Source organism: Vipera berus, assembly GCF_964194415.1.
Source record: "Vipera berus genome assembly, chromosome: 3".
Lineage (NCBI taxonomy): Eukaryota > Metazoa > Chordata > Lepidosauria > Squamata > Viperidae > Vipera > Vipera berus.
In genome coordinates this window covers 170,203,392-170,223,539 of record NC_138204.1, presented here as the reverse complement: position 1 = coordinate 170,223,539, position 20,148 = coordinate 170,203,392, and the positions used below count along the sequence as shown (strand labels likewise).

Below are 20,148 nucleotides of genomic sequence, written 5' to 3'. Positions count from 1 at the left end.
ATATGTTTTATAAGGTTAAAAATTTGCTATAGTAAGAGAAGGCCACTGAAGATCAAAAGCCACCAACAACCTTATTTTAAACAAAAAAACCCAATCCCAACAGCAGCAAAATGGATTATAAAAATGTAATTTTGTATAAACATATTGCTAGATTTTCAGACTGGCTGAAATAAAGAATTTGGTGCCAGTCACTTTTCCCCCATTCCATACGCAAAGTGGATCTAGGGGATATAATGGGTCTCACAGCAAGAAACTAATTCTTTTTTTTATATATATAGTTGCAGTATCAGCTTCCCAAAGTCTGTAATTTCTTCTCGGTATTTAGAGTAAATGTGGTTGCCATTGCACATTTCTCATGTGTTTTATAATTGATAATTTTATCCCCTTTCTAGAGTCATACTTCTGTTTCACTGGTAATTTGGCTCAATAATGGGCATCAGAAAGATCTCCTTATGTTTTTTGTGTAATTGCAGGACTGTAAAGCACGACTCACTGACCTTCTTTGAGTCCCCTTGACCCCAGGCACATATTTAACAAAGTCAATCCTCTGTGTGGATTTCTGGATTTCTCCTTATAGATTTCACCGAATTTGTGTGAGCAGAGTTGTTTTCTCATCCTAACCCCCTCCTGCTTTCCCCGGGAAATTCTTGTTAATTTCCACTCATGCCAAATGGGAAATCTTGCCAGGTATCAATGCAGCAAGAGATCCCTTTACAGTGTAGAAAATGTAGAATTTCACTTTTAAAATAGAGTTGCAATAATTAGCTTTCTGCAGTCTTAATATTGTTTTAAGACACTAAGGGTTATTATTCCACTGAATCATTTTGGGCCTGACTCATAAGAATAAGTCAGAGCTGTTTTTGAAGTTCATTAATCTTATCCTCCACCTCTTCCTCCTCCTCCTCCTATTTTCTGCCTAATGTAAAACTTAGAAGGAAGCAAAAGAAATCCTTATTCTTCCAAGGAAAAAAATGAGATGCCAAAAATACAAGCAAAGCTGCTTTTTGTTATTTATTTCAAACTTAAATTCAACTTTAGAAGTATGAGGAAAAGAATTACATCATGTAAAAATGATCAAACTCTTGCTAAAAAGAACAAAGTGAAATACAGTGTCAGTCGTATGTTCCACATGAAATACCTACAGTATTATGTATCTTGACAAATACTCATTTAGTAGTATATCATGTCAGTAAAGGTGTATTATTGTAACATTTGTTTTAAAAATAGAGGGCTAGGAATGGTTTGAAAACCTATTTTATATCTGTCAGTCCAGATTTTGCAGTACTGACATAACTAATAGGTTATTATGGAAGTAACTGCAAGAATTGTTTATGCTAAATATGAAAGGCAAAGGAAAAACAGATGAAAAGATGAATATTTTAAAAATATGCATTGCTAATTCAACAACAATTGATAAAATAAAACCTTAGCAATGCAGTCCTAGGCCTGTTTTTTTTTCAAAACAAAAAGTCTAGTTTAATAAGTGGCACTTACTCTTAGGTAAACATACCTAGTATTGTTTAAATGCAGAATCAAGAAAACCAGACAAAAATGTGAGAAATGGAGTTAAAAAACCCAAATATTTAAATAAGCCAGTCTGTTTACATGATTCCATTTCCCCCCCAAAGGGGGCACATGAGTCTATGTCTGTTAAATTTAATCAGTTTTTGGTAACAAAAATCTAGAATGTCCCAAATAATCTCAGTAAACTGAATTAGTTATATTTTGAAGCCCCTGTGGATTGTACTTGCTCATCACAGAACATGAGTTCTGTTCCTTGGAAACTTTCTCTTTGGGCTGTAATGCTTTATAGATAACAGAACTGAGAAAGAGTATGTTTTTGTGGGTAGAACCATGCCAAAAGGGCAGGGATAACATGAAAGGACTGAATTTTCCAGAGAGGAAAGCCACATTTAGCAGTGTCTGTAGTTAAAGAAGTCAATGCAATTAAATCCTTATCCAACTTATCACTACAAAGTATGTATATAAAATTTATCTTTGTATATGATAATGGCTTCTGAGACAGTTTATGCCCTTATCATACTTTATTTCCTCTTTAGAAGAATGGCAAATGAAGCTGTGGGAATTTCATCAATGTCAAAAGCAACTTCATATTTGAAAAACAAGTCTGCCAAAGAATTCCACTCAACCATTTATTGATTATGATGATATATTTGGACTTTTAGTGCCTTCAAAGTTTGTATATCTCTTAACCTAAGGATTTGATGAATAGGTAGTCCTCCAATGATGACTGTAATAGTGCTTGTCTATTATGGTTGTTAGTCATGATGACTTAGGTGAAGCATTCATGTGACTGTTTCATGATCCCACCCCAACCCTGCTTTTTCCGATGTGGTCTTTAAAAGACTACATGGGTTGTTAAGCAGAACACAGGTTGCCTCAGGGGCCACAGGGAAGGGTCTGGGAGGCCTTGTGCAAGCCTTAGGCACCGTACATTCCACTTCCTGTCTCTCTGGTTTCTCTGCAGGCATTGGGCTTTCTTCCTACCCCACTGGGTCTTTTACCTTCCTCCTCACCCCACATCACCTCTTACACACTTACCACTTACCTCTGGAGCTCAAGATGGGGAAGGGGAGAAAGCAAATTCTATTCCTGGGCTGCCTGGTACAAATCTTGAAGCACCTGCCATTTTGATGCATTGAATTTTGGGTGATTTGAAAATGGAAGCCAGTTCCAGAATTGTGCCACATGAACCAGAGCAAGTTGCTCTGCTTTCTAGAGCTTTCCAGAACTCATATTAGGGACCCAGAGCAGCTGAAATTTTGTGGGCATCTGCATTAAATGTGGGCACTCTGAAAATAACTACTACCAGTATTGTTACATGTGGCCCAGTGTTGCTATCTGTTCTGGAAGGTCCACAACAGTAGTCCAAAGCTCCCCAGAATTCACATTAAGGAAGTAGCTGCATTGCATTGTGGATGTTCCCTAGCCCAAGCTCTGGAGATCTTTGAAAGGCAAGTGAGGAGAAGGGTGTGGAGCCAAGTGGGTTGGAAAGCAAGTGCAAGGCCCTGTGGGGACTTCGTGGGGCCGATGAAGGAGAGATAGGCAGAGGGTGCTACAGCATCCCTACAATTGATCATAAGAACGAACAACTCCCTGTGCACTGCAACAACTGTAACTTTGGAAATGGAGCTTTTGGAGGGTCCACCATAACTTTGAATGGTCACTAATCAACTGGTTTTAAGTTGAGGACTACCTCTGCTAGCTTCTGCTTGAATCATTAAATAAGAATAAAATTTATAGGAATGTTTGTTAATAGTTTATTGTGACCTATGATTCATATTATGCTAACCACTGTAGTTAATTATGGAATATTGACAATCTCTGTAATAGTTTTGAAATCTCAAATATATAATATGAAATAGTAATATATTTTAAATATAAACTAAAATAAAACATAATATTAAGAAAAGTAACAACCCCCCACCCTTTTTATGGACAATATATGTAAAAGGGAGGAGTTCTGATTACAGGATTGCAGCTGCCCTATTGATTTTGTAATGCTCATGCACATACAGACACATTCTTTGCCATTTGCATGGAAGTTTCCATACTCTTCTAGTTAGGTTATGCTTGGAGCAAGTAAAAATTCCAGGGAAGAACTATTTCAAACTAGTCCTTTTCCAATCCCTTTCTGAAAAGAGAAAGACCTGGCAAATGATATGGTGAGGAATCCCAGAATTCCTAAATGGCACACATTATTTATGTATTTATATACTTATATAAATGATTTACTAATCAGTTTGTGTAACAAAACCCAAATAACTATAAATATCCAAGAAATAAGGATCATTAAAAAATAGAATCATTTATTCAGCATGTTAAATGAAAAGTACCAGGCATCTGGAGGAGTACTGGATTAGTACTATATATACAAAATCTTTCTCTGTATATGTAGCTGAGAGAGGCAGATGTATGTATTTTTCCATACCAACATTTACATTGTTAGTTCCTATGTTTTTTCTTTTTAAATTAAGAGATAATGTAGCCTCGTGTTCTTAAAATTGGGCAACATATTTTATGGACAGTTTGTATTTGAAGTACCACCAAAGAGAATGTATCTGTTTTCTATGGAGTTCTGGTGCCCCAAACAATAACCATAATGGTTCTTGTCCAAATGTTTATAAAACCTCCAGAGTTCTCTGTGGGTTTGTCACTCTTTTCTCTCAGGCTGTAACCTGAGGCATCTGTTCCATTATTGTTTATTTTTTTACCATATTGTCCTCCAACATTTTCATATTAAGAGCCTTGGTGGAGCAGTGGGCTAATGCCTCCTTAAGTAACACCAGCTGCCTGCAATTAGTGCAGGTTCGCATCCCACCAGGCTCAAGGTTGACTCAGCCTTCCATCCTTCCGAGGTAGGTAAAATGAGGACCCAGATTGTTGGGGGCAATTAAGCTGACTTTGTAATAATGCCGCTTGGGGGTGTGTGTGAAAGCCCTAATAAGCAGGCATATACATAGAATGAAGGCTACTGCTAAGCTTGTAAGCCGCCCTGAGTCTTCGGAGAAGGGCGGGATATAAATGGAATTAAAAATAAAATAAAATAAAAATAAAAATAAATATTCCCTCAAAATGTTTCTGCCCACAACTTTACTTAGTACCTGACCCTGATTTCCCTCTCTTTTAAAATTGCAAATAAAGCAGAAAGACATGCACAAATGAAATAAACATATTTTTTTCTGCTTCATTTATATTCACATGTATTGGATTTTAAATTGAATCTTCCTCCAGGTATTTGTTTTCTGTAGAGTTCCAGACATTGTTTATGGGATAATTTAGAGATTCTGTCAGGGCTCAGGCATATTCTAAGGAAAGCCTTTTCAGAGTACTAAAGAAGACAGAAACTGTGGAGAGCTTAACTTGAGTTAAAAGTATTGTTGCAGTGGGCAAAGATCCAGGAATGGGGTTGATTGTTTTCTCAGAGTTAGTTGGCTGCTGTCTGGCATTGATAATGAGATGGTGGTGTTGTCGGTTTTGAGATGCAGGAAAGGGACAAATCCTCATCTGTTTCCTGTGGATAAACAAAAGGTTCAGAATTGAGTAAAATGTTATTACTTTAAAGAAAGCAGTGTTGGAATGTTTCTATAAGCTGAAATGGCAATTTGTATTAAGAGAACGTAGGTTTTTACGGAAATTAGTATTGTAGTCCTCGTTTATGAATTGTTTCCCCAGAATTTAGACAGTCTTTCTTCTTTTCCTTTTAGTCAATGAACACGTTAAAAAAACATTGATAATATTAACTATCAAATATAATAAAATATGTGATGTTATTTCAGCTATGAGGTGTTTTTTTTATATACAAGCATTTTTACACCACATATAATCAGGAGACTTGGTTGATTGATTGATGTGCCATAAAATCAATAGAGAAAACCTTATAATAAAGCAGAAAAAAGAAACAACTGGCTTAATGGACAAAATTCTACAAGAGCCTCACAGTCACCCTAATCCAAGGCTTGGGAGAAAAAAAAACATTTTCTTAATTACCTTTCAAATGAAAGTGGGGTAGGAACCGTACATATCACTGGGGAATGCTGTTCCAGAAGACAGGTGTAGTAACAGAAAAGGCCCATCTCCTGAGTCTCATGACGTATAAGATAATGCACAAGCCAAAATGTATCTGATAGCTTGCATTTATATTTTTTTAAAAAAATCCAGTAATTTTGTGTGGGGGGGGGGAACTTTACCAGTACATTGAGCTGCAAGTAGCTGTAATTCAAACTTTAAAACAGAGTACAATTTAATACTGTGACATTCATTTTAATAGCTATAGCACTTAGACTTATATACTGCCCCATAATTCATTACAGTACTTTCTGGGTAGTTTACAATGACAGCATATTGCTTCCAACAATCTGGTTCCTTATTTTACCGACCTCAGAAAACCAACCTGGTCAGGATCGAACTCCAGACTATGGGCAGAATTAGTCTGCAATACTATTAGGTCTCAATTTAATGTAGCAAATTGAATCTTAAACTTTGAGATAAATTGTCTTTAAATCCGTACTTGGGAACAATCTTATCTTTATTAAGAAATTGGTTCAAGACATCATAGAATATGGTGTTATGTATTGTTCTATTTGTGAGTAGTTCCACAAACAATTCTCTGGTACAAGTGTACAATATTCTGCTAGCATAGCAGAGGTAAGGTAAAGACCTTACAAGAATGGTCCTTATGGCAGCATTCAGCAAAACAAGCCACAAGCTATAAAATTCTTCGGAAATTCTGCAGTCAGCGGGAAGTAAAATTCAACACTAGACTTCTATTTGATCACATCAACTGGAAAAACCAGTGACTATGGCATTTATTCTATAGGTTAAGTCTGAATTCCATAAATGACTTAGCATAATGGCTAAATAGTTGAAGTTACTAACTGATTTGTGTTCTTGCTTGTGTTTTCTTTTGTTACTTATAAATCTTTCAGCTTTTATCATAATAATTTATCATTTGTTCCTGTTTCCCAGGGTTTTTTTCAAGTTGCTTTGTCTATGATCATCTAAATGTTCGGCTCTGTTTTATTAAGGAAGTTAAGCCACTGTGGTTTTTTGCAGAAAGGAAGAAATGGTGGGCAACCTCTTGAACTTTAAAAGTACAAAACATACGGAAGAATTACGCTTTTGTGCAATTCACTGTTTTCACTTAACCTGAGATGACTCCATAAATCTAATACCTATTCATTTATTATTAGACATACATTCATGCCTGGAAAAGGAGCTCAAAGAAAGCCAAAATTTTATGTATACATGAGAAGAGGAGAAAATTCGCTGTTTTCTTACCTGTGTATATACATGAGAAGAGGAGAAAATTCACTGTTTTCTTACCTGAGTGACTTGAAATTTCTCACAATGCTATATATTATTAAAACGCTGCAGACCAGATAGTTGTCCTATTCCAGTCTAATGCTGAGTAGGGGAAAGAGTTGATGACCTGGTGCTTCCAGATGTTACTATCCATAATACCTGCTTGTAGTCTATGGTACCTGGATTTTATGGGAATTCAAAATATATGGAGGGTACTAGGCTACTTCTCTGTATTGTAAACTGCTAGGAGTTCAAGATAAGTTTCCTTTTATTTCTTCTTCCTTTCCTGTCAAGCACAAGAAATTGGGAGCCAGGATTAGGTCCAAAATGAGTACAAGTTTATTCCAAGTTAACTCTAAACAAGAATATGGAAATATGTAAATTTAGGAAATTGGCAGTAGATAAGAGTCAATGGAATTCAAGCAGGGCTGGATTTAGACTACTTGTGGGCGCCGGGACACTCCAAACTGATGACCACTTGACCCGTCCCTTGGGCTCGGCCTAGTAAATCTCCTAGTAAATTTCCCTTTCAAATGATTCATTTTCTTTAAGATCCCAGAGTGCTGAAAGTAATTGCTCCTTTCTGATCATTTTTCCCACCTTTCTTCCTTTTATATATATAAAAAGCACAGACTTGTATCTGTACCTGTTTGGGCTGCCTTTTGTATTAAAAAAACATTACATTTTGATATGGGTTCATTTCATTTAAAAATGATAAGTATGAAGACTCTTGATTTTTGATGCTCAAAGAAATGTTTGATGAAGTAGTATTTGTTTTCCAACTTTGAAGAAATATTTACCAGTGTGTTTGCTGATGTTGCTTTCAATACATCAAAATTGCTGTACCATGGTTTGCTGTACCAAACCATGTTGCATTTGAAACTAATTCCTATGTGTCTCTTTGAAACCTAGGAAATTCTATAAACTCTTTTACAATTAAGAGTTTTACACCTAAATTAACTTCATTTTTAAATATATATATCTATTTTTATACAATGAACTTTTCATATACTTTCATGTTTTGCAAATTATTTCTTAGAGAATACAAAAAAAACTTTAAATATTCTAAAATCTGCATTTTAATAATGTTGACTATATATAATATAGCTTAAGTAACTAAATGATAAAAAATAAAGAAGAGATTCTTTATAATTACTCTCAGCTTGGTAATCTGATTTAAAATAGTAGTATATAAGATGCAAATGGATATGGGAGTGAAAATGTATCACATCCGTGTTATGCACCACTACATCTTTATCAATTAATCTCTGATTAAGTGCACATGTACTGATGTTAAACGTTGTCTGAACAAGAAACCTTTAAACATGTTTCCCTTTCCTTTCCCCTTTCTTCCTTTTTCAGATGGAGTAGATATTGAAGATGATCCTTCCTGCTCATGGCCAGCTTCTTCACCCTCTAGTAAAGATCAGACTTCCCCAAGCCATGGAGATGGTTGTGACTTTGGTGAAGAAGAAGGTGGCCCAGGATTGCCCTACCCATGCCAGTTTTGTGACAAGTCTTTTAGCCGCCTCAGCTATTTAAAGCACCACGAGCAAAGTCACAGCGACAAGCTCCCTTTCAAGTGCACCTATTGCAGCCGCCTCTTCAAACATAAGCGGAGCCGAGATCGTCATATTAAACTTCACACAGGAGATAAGAAGTACCACTGTAGCGAATGTGATGCAGCATTTTCAAGAAGTGATCACCTTAAAATTCATTTGAAGACTCATACCTCTAACAAGCCATATAAGTGTGCCATTTGCCGGCGTGGATTTCTCTCTTCTAGTTCACTTCATGGACACATGCAAGTTCATGAGAGGAACAAAGATAGTTCTCAGTCTGCCTCCCGGATGGAGGAATGGAAAATGAAGGACACTCAGAAATGCAGTCAGTGTGAAGAAGGTTTCGATTTTCCAGAAGATCTTCAGAAACACATAGCAGAATGCCACCCAGAGTGTTCTCCAAATGAAGACCGAGCTGCTCTTCAGTGTGTTTACTGTCACGAACTCTTTGTAGAGGAAAGTTCACTAGTAAATCACATGGAGCAGGCTCATAATGGAGTGGAAAAGAAACATATGTGCAGTATTTGCTCAGAGAACTTCCATACTGTCGAAGAGCTATATAGCCACATGGATAGTCACCAGCAGCCAGAATCATGCAACCATAGTAACAGCCCCTCTTTAGTGACAGTTGGTTACACCTCAGTCTCTAGCACTACTCCAGATTCAAATCTCTCAGTAGACAGTTCAACTATGGTTGAAGCAGTTCCCCCAATTACAAAAGGACGTGGAAGAAAACGGACAGCCCAGCAGGTGGCAGATATCACTGGGCCTTCAAATAAACAAGCCAAGGTGGCTTATAGTTGCATTTATTGCAACAAGCAGTTATTTTCAAGCCTTGCAGTACTGCAAATACATTTGAAAACTATGCATTTAGATAAACCTGAACAAGCCCATATTTGTCAGTATTGTTTAGAAGTGTTACCTTCACTTTACAACCTAAATGAGCATCTGAAACAAATACATGAAGCGCCAGATCCTGCACTGATAGTTTCTACCATGCCTGCTATGATCTACCAGTGTAACTTCTGCTCAGAAGTTTTCAATGACCTCAATTCCCTTCAGGAACACATTCGATGTACTCATGGATTTGGAAATCCAGCTGCTAAAGACAGTAATGCGTTCTTTTGTCCTCATTGTTATATGGGGTTTCTTACTGATTCTTCTTTGGAAGAGCATATTAGACAAGTCCATTGTGATCTTAGCAGTTCTCGTTTTGGTTCTCCTGTCTTAGGTACCCCTAAAGACCCTGTCGTTGAAGTATATTCTTGCTCTTACTGCACAAATTCTCCAATATTTAATAGTGTTCTTAAACTGAATAAGCATATAAAGGAGAATCATAAGAACATTCCATTAGCATTAAATTACATCCATAATGGGAAGAAATCTAGAGCCATGAGCCCTTTATCTCCAGTTACTATAGAACAGGCATCATTAAAGATGATGCAGGCTGTTGGTGGTGTTCCTCCGCGCCCTGCTGGTGAGTACATCTGCAATCAGTGTGGTGCTAAATACACCTCCCTGGATGGTTTTCAGACTCATTTAAAAACACATCTTGACACTGTCCTGCCCAAATTGACTTGCCCTCAGTGCAATAAGGAGTTTCCAAACCAGGAGTCCCTGTTGAAGCATGTGACCATCCATTTCATGATAACTTCCACATACTACATCTGTGAAAGCTGCGATAAACAGTTTACTTCAGTGGATGATTTGCAAAAGCACTTGCTTGACATGCACACCTTTGTGTTTTTCCGTTGTACATTGTGTCAAGAGGTCTTTGATTCAAAAGTTTCCATTCAGCTTCATCTGGCTGTGAAGCATAGCAATGAGAAGAAAGTGTATAGGTGTACGTCTTGCAACTGGGATTTCCGTAATGAGACAGACTTGCAGCTCCACGTTAAGCACAATCATCTGGAGAATCAAGGCAAAGTACACAAGTGTATTTTTTGTGGTGAGTCTTTTGGTACTGAAGTGGAACTCCAGTGCCACATCACAACACACAGCAAAAAATACAACTGCAAGTTCTGCAGCAAAGCATTTCATGCTATCATATTGCTGGAAAAACACTTGAGGGAGAAACATTGCGTTTTTGAAACAAAAACTCCCAATTGTGGAACCAATGGAGCATCTGAACCAGTTCAGAAGGAAGAAGTAGAGCTACAGACATTGCTGACAAACAGCCAGGAATCCCACAACAGCCATGATGGAAGTGAAGAAGATGTTGATACATCTGAACCAATGTATGGTTGTGACATTTGTGGAGCAGCTTACACAATGGAGTCTCTCTTGCAAAACCACCAACTTCGGGATCACAATATCCGACCTGGTGAAAGTGCCATAATAAAGAAAAAGGCAGAGCTCATAAAAGGGAACTACAAATGTAATGTGTGCTCACGAACATTTTTCTCTGAAAATGGGCTTCGAGAACATATGCAGACACATTTGGGTCCAGTGAAACACTATATGTGCCCAATATGTGGTGAGAGATTCCCTTCACTTCTGACTCTCACAGAACATAAGGTCACACACAGTAAGAGCCTTGATACGGGAAACTGCAGGATTTGCAAAATGCCACTCCAGAGTGAGGAAGAATTCTTGGAGCATTGTCAGATGCATCCTGACTTGCGAAACTCCTTAACAGGATTCCGATGTGTGGTTTGCATGCAGACAGTGACTTCTACTTTGGAGCTGAAGATCCACGGGACGTTTCACATGCAAAAGACGGGCACCAGTGCTGCAGTGCAGTCTACAGGGCGAATACAGCATCTTCAGAAATTGTACAAATGTGCTTCTTGCCTGAAAGAATTTCGCTCAAAGCAGGAGTTGGTAAAACTTGACATTAACGGCTTACCATATGGTCTGTGTGCTGCTTGTGTTAATCTCAGCAAAAGTGGTAGCCCTGGAATCAACATACCTTCAAGCAGTAGTAGACAAGGCATGGGCCAGAATGAGAACCTGAGTTCCTCTGAGAACAAAAGCAAAGGAGGACTGAAGACTCGCTGTTCAAGTTGCAACGTAAAATTTGAATCAGAAAGTGAACTTCAGAACCACATCCAGTCAGTCCATAGAGAAGTTGTTCCAGACAGCAATAATACACATTTGAAAACACCACAAGTATCACCAATGCCCAGAATCAGTCCATCACAATCAGAAGAGGTAATTTCTCTCTCTCTCTCTCTCTCTCTCTCTCTCTCTCTCTCTCTCTCCCCCTGCACTTGCTCTCTTCCCCCTCCCTTTGGTAAAAATATATGTGACCACCTTTTTTCTTTCTTCCTTCCTTTGTTTTCTTTTTTGCTAGTTGTTTACCAAGATATATACTTAGACCGAATATGTATTGAATCTTCCCTAGCCATTAGCTAGCTAGCAATTACTTGCTTTTTGATAAATCTTGTGTTTTGGCTTGAATGGCACAGAGTAGGACTAATTCCAGTCTCCCTAGGATATTGTCTTCTTTATCACTGAAGAGAATAATCTTTGTGCCAGCACAACTGAGAGCTGGAATCTTAACTGAGGTTCATTTTGAGTTGGAATCCCTAGCTCTGAGTTACGCTTACGGCACAGAGTGTTAATGACATAAAAGTAAACTACACTAAGCCAAAGCATTGGCATGCAGAGCACTGTTTTTTGAAAATATTTGTGAGCAACAGAGCAGGAGGGCTATTTTTGTAAATTATGTTGTTGACATTAATTTTTCCCTGTCTTGCTCTACTTTGATTAAAAAGAAATGCCACAGTGCAACACCTACTTTTGCTAAAGGGTAAATTAGTCTTTTTATTATAACTCAGTCTCTGTGTGTTTGTATATATGTTTGTGTGTGTGTGTATTTGGGCTGTACAGGTAGGATTTGACAGAATATTATGCTAAGCGTTGGATGATTAACATTTCTTGCAGAATAATCTGTAACAATTTTTTTTTACAAATCTGGGGATCCCATGGGGAAGTAATAAGATCACACACTTATTCCAGATTAATTAATTTGCAATAAATGCTGTGGCCTTTTTCTATTATCATAATCACTAACACAAATTAGAATTGCCAAAGGGGCATTCCCAAGCACACTTAAATGTACATTATTTAGCCTTTAACTTGCTTTAACTTTCCTTTTGTTTACCAGGGGCAGGAAACATATGGCCTGTGGACTATACCCAGTCATTTTGAGTCTTGCTCCATGAATCTCCTCCCCCTCCCACTCTACCCATGCATACCTATCCAGCTGAGAGCCTTAAAGATGATAACTGTGGGGGAAAATAAGATACAGTCACAGCCAGGAAAAACAATGTGATAGACATTGTATTGTCTAAATTTGGCTTACACGTAGCTTTATTTTTCAACTCTTCTAAAGCATTTAGACAGGAGCTTACTTAGAACAGTCTATTTTAGTTATACTAATTTCTTTAACTCGCCAATAAGAATTTAAGTGCTCTGCTAAGGTATACAAATATTATGGAATAGTGGGAAATGGTTTCCTTTTACCATGTCTGTGCTTGATTACAAACAAGGAGTTTAATCATAGAAGATGCTTGATGGGAATGAAGGGTGTAGGATTGCCAGCTCTGTAGAATATAGTGACACAGTCCAAAGTAGACTATATTTTCAGGCAGGACACACGTTGCTTGATCATGTACAAATGTGCATGTGCCAGAAGAGTACTTCAACAATTAAAAATGATTTATTTCTGTGCTTGTATTTATGTAGATATTTACATAAACCCTCTGAATTCTTGAGAGAAATTGCAAAATTTTGGCTTTCTCACTTGAAATCTTCCCAATTTTATATACCAATACCACAATCTAATGAAGTATACAATATTGTAAGATTTGGATATTTGAATTTAAAGATTTGAGATCCTGAAGATAGCATTGAAGGCTTTTGGTGCTGCAGTGAAATTGACCTCTTGACCTATACACTTGTGCATTTAGCAGCTAGTTTACCTGCAGGGCAGTAGATGAAGTTTTTCATTGGGTATCCTATCACTTGCTACTGTCTACAGGTTGTTGCTTTTAAAACACAACCTCATGAGGTTGTAAAACGTTGACAAATCTGTTACAGTGGATGAAATATTGTGTTTTCTGTCCCATCTTACCATAATAAAGTTTTACCTAATACCTTCAAACAACTGTATGCTTTGAAATAGGCTGCTGAATTGTGCTAAACTAGGCAAAAGGAACATGCATTTCCTTTATTCCAATAAAGGATATCTTTATTCTAATATATATTAACACTGTGTGTGTACCAGGTGTACCTATCCTATAACACGTTACATTGGATATCATGAACTTTTTTCCAGTAGAAAAGCAGTGTCTCCCTCTGGTTTCATCTCAACAATTGATAATCATAGAAGCAATAATTTATGATATGCTGATTTATACTTTATTAACTTTACTATTATTTCTTCAATAGCTCTTCCATAGACAATATATTGCAAGATTTCATGTTTTTCCTTTACATACAGAAGATGTCCCAAAGTAATTCCATTTTGGACCCTAATCTAAAAACAACAGTTGATATTTTAAGAGTCCAAGGAAAAAAAATGTTAAGACAGGAAATCAGTGATGGCAATACCATATTTTGTCCTAAGGAAAAAAATACTTTTTGTTTAGTATAGTTTTCATATAATTACTCTGAGAATTCAGTTCTCTTGCACATTTAAAATACGACACAAACAGCATAATAAGGCTCAGCTGACATTTCATGTCCACCTTTGGTTATCATGCTTTAAATAGGACACGTATAAATTTAAAAAATCACAGAAGACCTGAGGGGGGGGGGAAATGATATGTGGGGAATCCTGATTAAAATTAACATGCATATGTGGCCTACATTGATAGCAATATAAGAATTTTAAAGGAGTTTTAGCCCAAGGATAACTTTTAAAAAGAACAATCAAAGATATACTTTTGGGGGGAATGTGTGCTATAACACAGCCTTGTTTAACATTTGAAAGGAGAAATCTAAGTCTACTTTCCCTGACCTGTTTAAGTAAAAACATGTTGGGACTACAGCTCCCACAATTCCCAGCTGCACAGATTTTTAGAGTTGCAGTCTTGACACATCAAGTGGGGACTGAGATGAAAAAAACCAATTGAAGCAAGTAGAATAAATAAAGTTTTAGATTTAGAAAGGCTTTGGTTGAGAAAATTCAACTACTGTAGTTAATACAGATATTTTTTGGAACTATATTTTGGAAATATAGTGATAAATAACAATAGTGCATCAATTTTCTTTATTCTAGTTTGGGTAAGAAGGGATAATCCCAAGAAGTTTGCTTGATTGCCATCAGGAAAAAGCATCAGAAGCAATTTAGCTATAAAAGGGATCACATGGGAATCATAAATTTTAACATTTTAAAGGAAATTCAGGTTCTGATCTGCTTTAAATTTTGTAACAATTCTGCTTAAATAAATTGTATTATGCCTATTTTAAAAACCTCAATTTAATTTCCAAAGTTATTTAAGAATGTTCCTGCAATTTTTCTTCTTGTCAGCATGAAGGAACTGTTGTAATCATATGAAGCTCTTTTTCATTACCTAATTGCACAAGCATGTTCTAGAAATTCCTGCTTGCTTATATAAAAAAAGATTTTGACATATATTTATCACTGCTTCTAGTGAAATGTTCTGGTTTTCATTCATATACAGAATTGTGTTAGTTTTGGATCTTCAGTGTAATTAAGACCAAGAATGAAAAACATGGAGATCCTGGAAAAATCATCAAAAAAGTTATTATTTTCCTAAGTGGATTGTAGAAATGCACTGGTAGGGCTTTTTAAAGGTGATACAGATTTATAAAATGTTAAAGAGCGGTATATGCTGCCTCAAAATCCTAAGAGCTTTTGCAAAATTTGCAATAGGCGTAAGTGTTGAAGGAGTATTCTCTAGTGACTACTTGCAAACTGTTACTTTTATTGAGCACAGCTGTTGCTGATTGTGGGTGGAAAGTGGTTGGTTTCTTGAATGCAATCTCATTGTTATAGTATTGTGTGTTGTCTGTTAACATAACAGCTGGGTAAAAACAGCAAATGAATATTACAGGGACAAAATATCAAATCAGCATGATAGTGTGGTTGTGTTTGTTATAGTCAAGAGTGTATGAAAAGGATTTACCAGACTCATAAGTCACCCATAATTGTTTAGGGAACATTTTGCAGGAGGAACTAAGGAAGACATAAATGCATCAATAAGAGATGGCTGACTTTAGGAAAAGAGTTAGTAGATGCCACAACTCCAGGCAACCTAAGACTTACATCCTCCTGATTTACAAGCAAGGTGTGGCAGTAGGAGCACCCTTGTGGTTTATCTTTATACATATGCATATCTGTATGAAGTATTGTACTTGAATTTAGTCTGCCATTTTGCTCAAGTTCTTTTGGACTAATTTCTGTGATACACTAAGCCTTATTGAATGAATTTGTAAATGATGGTTGAAATTGTATTAAAGGAAAAGTGCCTTAATCCAAATCTATAACTATGCATTGCTACATCTTAATCTTGGTTCAGGCATTAGTTTACTGGGAAAACAAGGCAACAGTGTATGTGTATATATATATATATATATATAATCCCATTTATATCCCGCCCTTCTCCGAAGACTCAGGGCGGCTTACAATCTAAGCACAAATCAATGTGCTTAGCAATATTCATTGTTCCCTCTTTGCTTTTCGTCTTCCCTGGGGCATAGGAGTGTCATTTTAAAAACAAAGACTTGGGGACACATTAAACTTTTACCACTCTGCATATCTTGGATCCATTCTCAGATTTCCAGATTGCAGAGATTAAGCATCTTCATGCCAGGGTAAATTGATTAATACTTCCCTATCAGAGGGCGATGAACCGTGGTTCAAACAACACATGGTAAACATCAGGTAAAAATAAAACCGAGGCATATTCTACTGTATAAAAAAAGACTAACTGACTACATCTTCTCATCAGACAGAATATAAAGAGAAGGAAAAAAGTAAAGTGAGAAAACTTTTGTAGACATGCGCACTTAATAGCAGTGCTAGGCATGAAACTATAACATGGCTGGACATGTGACAATCACCTTGGTTACATTGATAAGATTACTATGCAGCTGGCAGAGAAACAAAGTGAGACGTGCGGAGCTGACAAACACTTAAAAAAAACGCAGTGACACTTCTGGCCATATTTTTATATTAATTATGATACTATGCATACTATTCATTATAATTCATTATATTGTGATTGGCTCCATAAGGCTTAAACTCCCTATTGTTATTTATTTCCTAATTATATATTTTTATTCATACACCTGTCTATTACCCAGGTAGGTCTTAACATACAATTTCAGACACGAACCATTATCTGCCATATGTAAATTAAAGTTCCATTTTAGGTTCCCTAATGTTCTGGGGCACTGATTAGTTTGATTTATAATTTTAATTTGTATGAGGGTACATAGATAAGCAAAAGTTTCCTGCAGGGGTTAGCAAGAGTTGACTATTTTGGACTAGCTGCTGTGCCAGTATCTTATTCTCCTTCCCTTAGCATATCTGAAAGAGGGTTATTTTCATGAGTTGACAAGTGGGGCTTTATTGTTACAATCCAATTTAAGATTACTTTTAAAAATCTATTTATAATTATCCATATCTTCCTGGATAGCACATCATTAATTCCTATGCATCAGAATGTTGTATATTATGTTTACTCTCAATTTTTTGGTTTGCCTTCATACTTGTTTTAATTCTTTATTTGTGTTTGTGATTCACTCTAGTGTTATTGTGTAGAATAAATTACAGAGGTCTAATATTTAAGATTATATATTTTTAGATTTTGCAACTTTTGCATATGCTCATAAATCCATTTCATTTCTCTAGTAATCTGGAATGTTTATAATAATTCACATAAGCAATTACATTTTGATTTTAAACATTTTTAAATATAAAATTTTAAAATACATTTTATCTCAAAGTTATAGAGCAAAATATGTTTTGATGGAATTAAACTGCAATTATGTTGCAATATCCTAAAAAGTTCATGCAGTGAATAAAGGCCTGGTCTAACATCTCATACAAAAATTTAGAATAATCTTTTTTTGGCTTTTAATGTTTATTTATTCAATTTGTATACTGTCTAACTCTTAATTAACTTTGACCAAAAAAGAACAGTGTTATATGTGATGGATTGTTTAGCCAAAAAGTATTTTCAGTTGCTGTACACTATATTTTCTTCCCAGGACTACTGTGTGTTTCTCTCTGATTTACTATGGCAGTATTGGATTTCAGAAAAAATATGTAGATCATACAAGCCCTGAAGTCTGTCTGGTGGGAGAAGACAAAAAAGTTTGTCATTTCCTGATCTAAGATGGGTTTGAGGCCACAAAGAGCATCTTTATGTTTTCCAAGTATTTGTTAAAAAGAAACCAAAATAAAAATATAGACACTTTTAAGTGGGTAGGGCATTGCAATTAAATAGAGATTCAATTTCTGAGAGTAGAGAAAGCTAACATGGTACTGGGTATTCTGAATTTAGTGCCCATAGTCCCCAGCCATCTAGCATAACCTTCAGTCAAGCACAAGGTAATTTACTGATGTAATATTACATCTAATATATATGTGGTACAGGAATATACGTTATGTATGGTCTCAAATGATTTAAGAGTCAGAGTAAGAGAAAAAGAATTGTCTGGGGAAAAAAAGTAAACATGGCTACATGCTAGAGTATTGCTGCAAGATATAATCACAAAGACTGTGATTACTTTTTAGCCCATGTAATCTAGTCTCTTGCTCAATTCAGAACACCTGTACCTAGATAATATCTAACAGATTGCTCTTCAGTACGTCTAACAAAAATGTCTAACAAAAATCCTTGTTTCCAATAATCTATTCTATGGACCAACTGTTCTTGCATTGTTTCTTTTAATTTTCAGTTAAAATCTATCCCTTTGAAATCAAGGACATTTGCAGCAAATCATAATTTCAGCAAAATGATGAAAAATGGCTTATAATGTTGTATTCAAGCTCTTCTCTTTATGAACCTGTGTGCAATGTAGCAATGCAAGTACAAAAGCCGCAGACCTGTGTCCTGACTTTATGACACATATTTCATCAGTTGTCGCTCCTACAAGTATTATGCTTGAAATTTTTAAGTTTGTTAAATATCCTAACTGGAAACCCAATCATCATTTATAATTTGCTTGCAATTACAAATTTGCCAATTGTAAATTAAGACTGAAATTCTGTGTGGTTCCAAGATTTAAAATGATATGAATTTTTATGGATGTGCATCACCAAAGCACTTGAGAGTGTGTGTGTGTGTGTGTGTGTGTGTGTGTGTGTGTATGTATATATATATATATATATACATATATTTATATATATAAAATTTACATATATAAAATTTACACACACACACACACATATATATATATATAATGGATGTCATGCATATTTCAGGGGGTTATTTTATCTACTTTTGCTTTATTGGAATAAAGACACATGGAGTCCTAAGTAGAATCAATGTTGCACGAAACACAAACAGCAGAAACAGCAACAATACTTACCATTTGCCTTAAGATTTAGGTACTAATGCTTTTCTCAAGGAACTGGAAGAGCCAGTGTGGTAGAGAGTAAATGTTGGATATACAATGGAGAGACTTAAGATTCTGTCTCTCAGTCACCCATGAGTCTTATAACATGATTTGAACCAATAAACACTCAGTCAGCTTATCAGTCTCATAGGGTCGTTGTTCTGAGGATAAAATAATTATATCATTTTGGACTTTTAGAGCTAAGATGGGATGATGGATGGGTAGGTAAGTAGATGGATGAATGAATGGATGGGAAGAAGGGAGGGATAAGGATTGTATTCTTGGAGACCATATAATAAGTCTTACACTGGGTGATTGTGATCCACATATTGTTTAAATATTGCAGTGATGAATGATAAATGATGAATGCTTATTTTAAAAGCTAAAGAGTTACTGAGGATAATCAGCATTTCTACTTACAAAAGATTCCAAAATTCTAGTTGGAAATAAGTTGATATGAAACAATAATTTCTTTGGAATATTTTTAGTGCTATTTGGTCAAGATAGGTACGTTTAACTCCAAAAATTAAAACTGTTAACTTTCAAGTATGGGAATTTAGTCAATCCCATTATCAAGTAGTATTCTTTAACGATGGGGGTGAGGGGTTACCCCCTGCTGATAGGGCTCACAACTTGGGCGTCCTCCTGGATTCACGGCTCAATTTTGAAGAACACATAGGAGCCGTGACCAGGGGGGCTTTTGCCCAGGTTCGCCTGGTGTGCCAGTTGTTACCCTACCTGGACCGAGATGCCCTACGCACAGTCACTCACGCGCTCGTGACCTCCCGTTTAGACTACTGCAATGCTCTCTACATGGGGCTGCCCTTGAGGACCAATCGGAGGCTTCAACTGGTGCAGAATGCGGCTACGCGAGTTGTGATGGGGGCTTCCCGATACTCCCATGTAACACCTCTACTCCGCGAGCTGCATTGGCTTCCGGTTGCCCTCCGGGTGAGATTCAAGGTGCTGGTGATGACCTATAAAGCCCTAAATGGCTTGGGTCCGGGTTATTTGAGGGAACACCTGCTGCCAGCATCAAGTTCTCTTCGTCCAGTGCGCTCACACAGGGAGGGTCTTCTCAGGGTGCTGCCGGTAAAAGATTGCCGGCGGATAACACCCAGGGGGAGGGCCTTCTCTGTAGGCCCTCTGGAACCAGCTGCCCGTGGAGCTTAGGACTGCCCCTGACCTTCGTTCATTCCGCCGGGACCTGAAGACCTGG

The 20,148-nt window shown here is 36.7% G+C and overlaps 1 protein-coding gene across 1 annotated transcript in view; it reads left to right on the top strand.

Annotated features, from left to right (window-relative positions):
• Window positions 1–20,148, top strand: part of ZNF521 (zinc finger protein 521) — a 321,090-nt gene that overhangs the window by 121,868 nt on the left and 179,074 nt on the right. The window contains exon 3 of the mRNA XM_081325811.1: window positions 8,188–11,540. Coding sequence (XP_081181937.1) covers window positions 8,188–11,540 — 3,353 coding nt within the window. The remainder of the gene's footprint in view (window positions 1–8,187; window positions 11,541–20,148) is intronic.